At 41.6% G+C, this 8,791-nt stretch overlaps 1 protein-coding gene across 2 annotated transcripts in view; it reads left to right on the top strand.

The window, feature by feature from the left end:
- Positions 1-8,791, top strand: part of WDR59 (WD repeat domain 59) — a 113,109-nt gene that overhangs the window by 49,863 nt on the left and 54,455 nt on the right. For both annotated transcript variants that reach the window (XM_004387815.2, XM_023741906.1), the window contains exons 5-8: positions 257-337; positions 2,018-2,055; positions 5,270-5,358; positions 7,430-7,546. In XM_004387815.2, the coding sequence (XP_004387872.1) occupies positions 257-337; positions 2,018-2,055; positions 5,270-5,358; positions 7,430-7,546 (325 nt within the window). The remainder of the gene's footprint in view (positions 1-256; positions 338-2,017; positions 2,056-5,269; positions 5,359-7,429; positions 7,547-8,791) is intronic.

The following is an 8,791-nucleotide window of genomic DNA, read 5'->3' as shown; positions in this document are numbered from 1 at the left end:
TTTCTTTTTTGGAAGTAGGCAAATAGTATAGCTGGAGACTACAGGGGAAAAACCTGAAAGCTTCCTTCAGGGATCAATTAAGTCTTGTGTGTTCCCACAGAGACTTTGGAGACTGCCAGCCTGAACTGTTTTAAGAAGTCCATTAACGGGTGGCTTTCTGAAGCCACTAGAGACTAAAGTTGCTAATGCTTTGGAACATGACTCTGAATTTTTTTTTTCTTTTCTTTGTTGTTCTGTTTATTTCTTATGTTCCTAGTGATTTGGACTGGGCAGTGTTTGAGCCAGATCTCCTGGTTACCAGCTCTGTGGACACCTATATCTACATATGGGATATCAAGTAAGGACAATTAAGAGACACAACCACTTTGTTGCGTGACTGTTTGGGACATCTGTTTTAGAGATTAGGAGCCTTAGTTTGGTTTCCCCTAGAAGCAGACCTTGAGACAAAGATTCAAGTAGATTATTTAGGAGGTCAAAGAAATGCTGGAAGGGGAATGGAGAAGAGAGACAGGATCAGGAAGGTTGCAATAAAGGATATGAGATCAGATGGGTACCACTCTGAACAGCTAGAGCTTAACTTTACTGGGGAACGCTAGGTGGTAGTGTAAAACTCCCTTCTCAGAGGTGTCTCACCCAAAAGCTAAGGAAGTGAGGATATCGTATGCTCTCAGTCATTGGTTTAAGAAGGCCTCTGGGGGCATTAATTCCTTGGCACTTCAGTTCTGTCACAAAGGTTTGCAAAGCAGGTTTCACCAGCCTGTGAAATCCCTTTGGTAAAGAAACACAGGTGCTGGCATGTGGAAATCGGACTGGTGTTTACTGATGTGGTAAGTAAGGTGGGGGATTTTGATGGGGTACAGACACACTCTGCTCTAGCAGGCAGTGCAAAGAGACACATCTGCTCAGCTCTTCACTTGCTCTTGCCAGGCTTCCTTTCTCCATCTATAAAAGGGGCCAGTTGCTACCCCATAGGTTACCCTTTGTGGAGTAAAGAGTAAAGGAGCTCCCAGCCCAGACATTTATAAGAACATCACAAGTTCTTATAAATATTGATTGCCTTCTTCCTTTGTAGAACAAAGTTCCCTTTGCCCTAATAAAGGTGAATACTCTGAGGGTGTAGTTTGCGGTTCCCTAGACTGGATACCCTCTCCCCTTACCAGGCTCCTCTGCTTTCCAAATGGCAGTGGCTTTATGATGCTTGATGTTGAGAGGTGGGACTGTAGGCAGAGGACAAGCCAGGCCTGGAGGTGGAACAGACCAGACAGACCAGTGAGAGGAATCTTAGGGAATAAGTGTGTGCACAGCTGACTCAGCATCGTATGCTGATTAGCATGTTAGAGGGGAAGATCACAACATCTGGGGGAAATGGGAGAGGGAAGCTCTTAAACAAATGAGGCAAGATTAGAGAGTATTCTTCATTTCTATGAAACAATTATTTTCCTAATTTAAAAACAGAGACTCTCTTTGGTTTTTCTGAACAGTAAGCTGAAGCCTCAGGTTTACCTTGTCTGGCCCACCCAGCCCAAGGCTGCCACCTAGTTCGGTCATTTTGCCATGTGTTTGTAGAAATCACCTGTCCAACTCTGTGGTGAACCATGGAGCCTGTCTCTCCAGGAGTCTCCCGTTGTGTCCACGAGTAGTTTAAATTCACTCTTGCAATACTGTTGGGAAGGTTCTGCAGAGTCACCCTTCCATGACTATCCCCTTGTTGCCTGTAGGAGAAATGCCACTAGGAAGGGATTCTTTTGCTCCCCGCCCCCATCAGAGTCACCCATGCCATGCTAAATCATGTAATTTGTTTCCTCTGGATACAACTGTATGATTCAAAATTCAGACTAAGTATCAATTGAAGTTGGCTGAGAAAGTTCATCTACCTGGAGGGGAACGGGCCTCTCTTTACACTTCTTTTTAAGGTCCTCACAGCACATCTCACTCCACGTTCCCACTGAAAGAACAGTGAAGAAAGATGTGCAGAGGGCGAAAAGCAGGCATTTAATTTCTGACTTTTATATTTCAGAGACACAAGGAAACCTACTGTTGCATTGTCTGCTGTAGGTGAGTGTGCGCTCGCCCTTGCTTGACTTCATTCCATTCCTTCTCACACTCTGACCAGCCCACTCCCCATGCTCCACCCTGGCTGGGTGAAATTATAAGTTGCATGTTGCAAGGGACTTGCTTCAGGCTGCTCTCAGAGGCTAGAGTCAGGGCTGTTGAGTGAGGCAGGAACTTATTTCAGAATTCAAGGAGAAGAGTCAGGTTGATCTTTTATAAACCTTTTTGTTGTGGAAAATTTCATTATGTATATGAAAATAGAAGAAAATGAACTACAGTAATCATCCAGCTTCAACAGTTGTCAACATACAGCCAATCTTAGTTCACCTTTACCTCCACCCACTGTCCTACCCCTCTCGTCTATCCCCACGGGGTTATTTTGAAGCAAATCCCAGATAGCATATCGTTTTATCAAAAAATATTTCAGAATGTATTTTTTATGAGTTAAGAACCCTTAAAAATAAATAACCTCAATACCATTGAAATACCTAAATATATTAATAATTGTTCCTTAATATCTTCAAATAGCAAATTGAATCAGGATTCAAATGAAGTCCATTAATTGCAAGTGATTCATCTATTATCTTTTTTAATATGTAGGTGTCTTCTCCCTCTCCTTTTTTGGTTTGTTTGTTTTTCTTTCCTGCAGTTTATTTGTTGAAGAAACCAGGTTGTCTGTCTGTGGTTTTCCCACAATTTAGGTTATACTGATTGCATCCCCATGGTGTCATTTAATATGGACAGACTGAGTCTTTGAAGTTAACTTCTTGTCTGCCTGTTTTCATTGCTTAGCTGTCCTTGACTGTTTTTGGAATTTTATACCCGAGAGCAGAGCCTGGGGATAGAACTGGTATAACTTACTCACAATGATGAAGCCTAATCATCAGTATTGTATTTTTTCATTTTTGATAAAAATGTATTATCTGTGTCTTAAATACTGTTTCTTTGTACCTCGTATATGTGAATACACTTTTGGTGTTTGCTCTAAAATGATTACACAGTTCTCCTTTTTCGTTTGCACCTCTGTGCCTCATTATTTAAAGGCATTTAATATCATGATTGTATTAAGCAGCTGGGTTGTATGTTCTGTGGGTCAGGGATCATGTCTGTCTTGTTCGGTGCTGTGGACCGATGTCAGCATTTGTGCCTGACCAGAGAAGATGCTCAGAATGGGAATCTAGCACCTGTGCATCTGTGCTCAGTGCTGAAGAATTCTGTTGATCTAATCCTGCATTTCAGATGCTTACGATCTGAGACATAGAGTGACTGGAGACATGGAGGCAGGACATACAACAGAACAAAAGTACAGATGGTCTTTATAATGTCCAAATCACATTCCCTTGACTTTGTTACTTACATAGATTTCAAAATTGGATTGGTTTTAGAGGAACTCTAAAAAGAAAGACGCTTCTTTGTTCATCCCACTTGTCCTAATTGCTTTCTTATTCTGTTATATTCTTGTACTTCTGTTGTAAAAAAGTACAAAACTCCTTCCCTTTCTGCACCTCAGTGAGGTTGCTTAGTGGTGGCAGAGCTACCCTTGGAGAAAAGAGGCAAATGAAAGGCTTGTAATAATAATAATTATAATAATACAATATCTATAACAAAGTGATAAAAATGAGCTGTTTGATCTAACATATACTGACAGGCACAGCCTTGAATACTGCCTACTCCCCAGAATCTGTGATCCCTAGCTATCACTGAGCACTTTGTGTATGCCCTTCGGCTCAGGAGTCAGAGCACATCTGTGTATCCTCCAGTAGTGTTCTCTGGGTCTGAGAACTCAGAGTCTGGAACCTCCATTTGACCCTGGTGTCACTGATCCTAGTAAAAAACCAAAAACCTGTTGCCACTGAGTCGATGCTGACTCACAGAGACCCTAGTAAAGCACAGTTGAATTATGAAGTTCCCAGAATCCTTTGGGAGCCTTCATGTTTCTCATGGAACACTGAAGAAATTATATCATTTGAACTCTTCAGGTAACTCTGTCAAGAGGAGATAGAGGAAGCTCTTCGTACTTACTTTCTTCTCTAGCTGATGGTCTGTTTTGCAAAGGAACTAAGTCTCCTAAGTAATACACTAACTTGTTTCACCTACAGTGGTCCCCACCATTCGTTGTTGGATGACTCAAAATGCCGTATGTCTCAAGGAAAAAACAAATAAGCAAAAGATACCCTCTCCAAAACCGACACAATATATCCTTAGGCAGATACAAGTTCTGGGCCTTAAATCTCTATTTCCAGTTGGTTTCTCAGTCTTTGAGCTATCACATGCTCTCTGGACTTCTTGGATTAGGTTGCTCTCTAAAGTATCTGTGTGATTTTCCTCTATAATAAACATCAACACATCAAAAGGGAGAGGTGTCAAAGCAGTGTTATCTGTGGTGTGACAAGAACAGGACGAGACAGGAAGATGAGCCATCAATTTGGTTCTGATTTGACTTAGTTAACTTGATTTTTTTAACTAGAAAAACCATTATGTCCCAGATTTCTACATGTCTCAGCACTTTCTGGCATCTTTCATCATACCTCCTCTCTGAAGTAGCTCTTCGTAGTTGTTGTTACCTCCTCGTAGTGGCAGAGTGGGAAGAGACCTGAGTTCATATAGTGCCAAGGGTGTCCCCTTTCTCTGACTGAATGCAGTGCCAGTGGCCACGTCTAACTCTGCTGATGGGAAACGAGAGCCTGGGAGGGGTACACATAACCTTCTGAGGACATATTTGATTAACACTGGGGCTTATTCAGCTGAGATTCAGCTTGAGGTTGTGTTTTTCAAAGATTGTCCCTCCAAAAAGAAAAAAAGCGAGAGTGGGAGGAAGAAGCAGGCATTAGAGCTGCAGCTCTTTTCATTAGGAACTCAAGGTTGGTGTCGGAGGAGATGATGAAGGGTCAGGTTGTGTGAAGAGTCAATTACCATGAGCAGTGCCATGCTGAGTCACATGTCCCTGCTGATTCTGCTGGGAGGTAACCTGTGGGTTTTTTCCCTAAGTTAGATTATTTCCTCAATTAAGAGACTCTGATCCTGTTCGCATGTGTCAGTTCATTTATCTTTTGGCTTCATTTTACCTTTAATGATAGAGTTGGTTCAGTAGTAGAAATTTGAAGGATTCTGTGTTTGTTCAGCCGGAACTCATTAGCCACCTCCCCTGGGTGTGTGTTTCTCTCTGACTTCGAAGGCTTTGAGGGCATAGCTTTGTTCCCCCGGTTTCTCTTTGCAGCGGGTGCCTCGCAGGTCAAATGGAATAAAAAAAATGCTAACTGCCTTGCCACCAGTCATGATGGGGACGTGCGGATATGGGACAAGCGAGTGAGTGATCTCTCTCCCTCCCACCCCTGGTTGGTCTTTGGCCCATGTCAGAGAGCACGAAGAGGATGTTGTGTGTACCAGGACTGGGTTCCCTGTACAGCATGGTAAATTGCCACTTTATGCTCATAGTACCAGGTGACATTTTCTTCCCAGTCAACTTGGTAATGAACAAAAAGTAGGGAAGTGAGGCAGTATGATCAGTGGTTAAGAAAATGAACTTGGCCTAATCTAAGAGTCTCAGCCTTTCTGTCTCCTAATTGTGACATCAGGTAAGCCACTATAACTTCTCTAAGCCTCAGTTTCCTCATCGTCAAAATAAACATAATAATAGCAAATGTATTATTGAGATCAAGCCTTGGGGAACAGACACTATTCTAGAATGGTCAGTATGCTTCTGATCCCTGCTCCAGATTGCAAAGTGAAAACGGGTTCTAGGGCATATTCCATGTTGAATGCTTCTGATATAAATCACTGAGATGGGGGGCCCCCATTATGCCCAAATCTTCCATTAGGTCTAGACATCCCATCAACCTCAAAATAGCCTGAAGATCATATATATTCTCTGCATCTGCCTGTGTAACTGAGAGGCATGAAAGAGATGCTGGGTCCTAGGCGGCTGCTGTAGTGGAAGGTTTTTTGGAAGTTTGGTATGCTGCCATTGTGAGAATAAGGATGCAGGGAAAGGGCCTCCCCTGCAGCTTTCTGCTGGATGAATGGGTAATCGTAGAGCAGTCCATTTCTGTAAGATCTAGGGTGTAATGCTGCTTCCTGCTTTGAAACCTGAGGCTAGGGATCCTCAGCCTTTTCCTGAAACTTGTTTAGGAGATGCCCCCAACTCAGGTGCTGACCATGAAGTCTCAGCATTGCTCCCTTCCCCTTCCAGCAGGCAATACTGTCATACACTTGGGAAGGGGTGGGTGGTGGAAGCCAAGCAAGAGCTGGACGTGGCAGGTCTTTGTCTTGCTGGATTAGGTATCAGGACCTCCTGGGGAGCTGGGTGCCTGCTGAAGCCCTGTACGGAAGGTAGCTCTTTGGAGAGAAGGTGATTTCATAAATAGAAATTGGGATGGGTGCATCTTCTGTATGTTAGTTTTGTGTTTTAGTTCAGTCTGTTTATAGCTGTCCCTACCCTCCTTTTACTTTTTAAATTGTCACCAGTGTATCACTTAAATATAATATTGATTTAAATAAAATATTTGGTTAGTTTCTAATGCTTACATGTTTGCACTCAAGTTGTGTGCATGGTTATATGTATTTTTTTATTTAACATTGCAGCAGATACATTTTTCCCATTTAGGTTGTTTTCTGGTTTTCTAATGTTCCACATAACGCCAAGATGAACATCTTTCATATATAAAGCTCTTTATAAATTTGGATTATTCTTTTAAGGAAAGAAAATTTTAGTCTCTGGATAAATATTACCAATTTTTTTCCCAAAAGCGTTGTACTGTTTTATATGTATACCAGCAGTTACTAATACAGCCTCACCTATATTGAGTATTGTTTGTAAATATCTTCTAATTTGGTAAGTTTTTAAATATCTTGTTTTAATGTGTATCTCTGAGGTTTCCTTTTGAATTTGTCCATTTTATATGTACTTATTGATCATTTGTGTTGTTTTCTTTTGTAATTTTTGTGTTCATTCTGTCTCAGATCCTAGTGCACGATTGCTTTAAGATTGGTAGTTTTATCCTCAGGATAGAGGTTGGGTCTGTCACAGCCTGTCTTCTTGGGCAGTTGTGAGGAAGGGGAGCAGGAATTGCAGATTGTGTTACCCAAGGGTGAAGAACACTCACTACCTTGCATCCTTCACTGAAGCTATGAATGGGGCTGGAGCGGGGAGATGGTTAGGCTTCTAGGCCTGAGTACAGAGCACGTGTGAAGGAGAGCTGAAGAAGCCTTTTGTTGTTGTTTTGTTTCTTTTAAACAAAACCAAAGGGAGTTTCTGAAGGGGTAGAGACTGTATCTGGTAATATTTCTGTGTCCTTGCTCAGCTCCCGGCAGACTGCTACCTGGTAAAGACTCAATGAGATCTTTCTGAATGACGATATTCAGTGCTGATCTGTTGCAGAAACCCAGTACAGCAGTGGAGTATCTCGCAGCCCACCTCTCCAAAATCCATGGCCTCGACTGGCACCCGGACAGTGAACACATTCTTGCTACCTCTAGCCAGGACAACTCTGTCAAGGTGAGTGGCACCCGCTGGGGCATTTGGAGGAGCTGTGTTTGGGAGGCAACGGGAATGTGTGATAGTACCTCCTTTGGAAGGAAAACTACAGTATGTTAGCTCAGTATGTGTATTTCAAGGGTGCATGTACTTCTTAGGGAGCTGGGCAAGTCAACCTGGCACGTGGACCAGCAGGAGTGACGTGGTGGCATGTATCTGACATGGCTCCAGAATTTGTTCAGGTTTTCTTGTTTCCTTTTGTGAAAGGAAGTGAGAGACAAAACCATTTAGAAAGGAAAACAAGTTTACTTGCAGAGTTGTGAGGAAGTCAGATTTCAGAATGGCTCATCATATTAAAAAACACATGGCAACCAATGTCACAAAACAATATGTGTATTAGCTGTTTAATGAGAAACCTGTTTGCTCTATAAACCTTCATCTAAAGTACAATAAAAACATTTAAAAAAGGATCAAAAATTTAAAAAAATAAAAATGTTTAAGAAAAAACAAAACAAAACAGATATTTAAAGGAAAAAACCCACAAAGTTGTTAAGGTTACCGAGTTTATAGTTAGTCTTTGTGCAGTGGAAAACCAGCAGTTTTATCACATAATTATCATATCTGCAAAAGCTATGACATATTTTCAGACACGAGCATTGCAAAAGTCAGGGTTAGAGTTGGTTGCATAGGGATTCTCTAACTTACAGGAAATGCTCAAAGTTTTATGTGTTTGGCAACCCTATTATTTTTGGTTTATCTCAGTGCAGTGTGTCCTTTTGCTTGTTTCTCCTCTGTAGGATGTGATGTGCACCCTTGTTCAAATGATGGCAGGGCACAGGGTCGGTTTTGCTGCCATAGTCCCTCCTTGTGGTCAGTACTTTGCCCCTAAGGACAAGGACTTGACCACAGAAGTTTGTTTAGAAATTCTGTGATTCAGCATCATTAATTTAATGCTTTGTTTTATTTGTATAGTCAAGTAAGATGTTGTCTTTGTATGGTTAGCAAAGCTAGAATCATAATAGACTAAGTCTTAAAAGTTAACTTCTGTCGCGAGGTTTGTAAATTGTCTAGGGTTATAATTTATTTTAGTATGCCAGCAGTGGTTTTCTGTGTTTGCTTGTTTGTACTGGATTTGAGTTTTTGTTCTCCTTCTCCCCCAAACTCCAGTCAGCTTGTCTTCCAAGTTCAGAAACCAGAAACCATCCAATTCACTTCTGCCTTTTTTTTTTTATTGTACTTCAGGTGAAGGTTTACAGAACAAATAGT

This window comes from Trichechus manatus, unplaced genomic scaffold (assembly GCF_000243295.1).
Source record: "Trichechus manatus latirostris isolate Lorelei unplaced genomic scaffold, TriManLat1.0 scaffold00194, whole genome shotgun sequence".
NCBI classification, from domain to species: domain Eukaryota; kingdom Metazoa; phylum Chordata; class Mammalia; order Sirenia; family Trichechidae; genus Trichechus; species Trichechus manatus.
The sequence above is the reverse complement of the archived record's forward strand: the minus strand, read 5'-3'. Positions and strand labels throughout refer to the sequence as shown.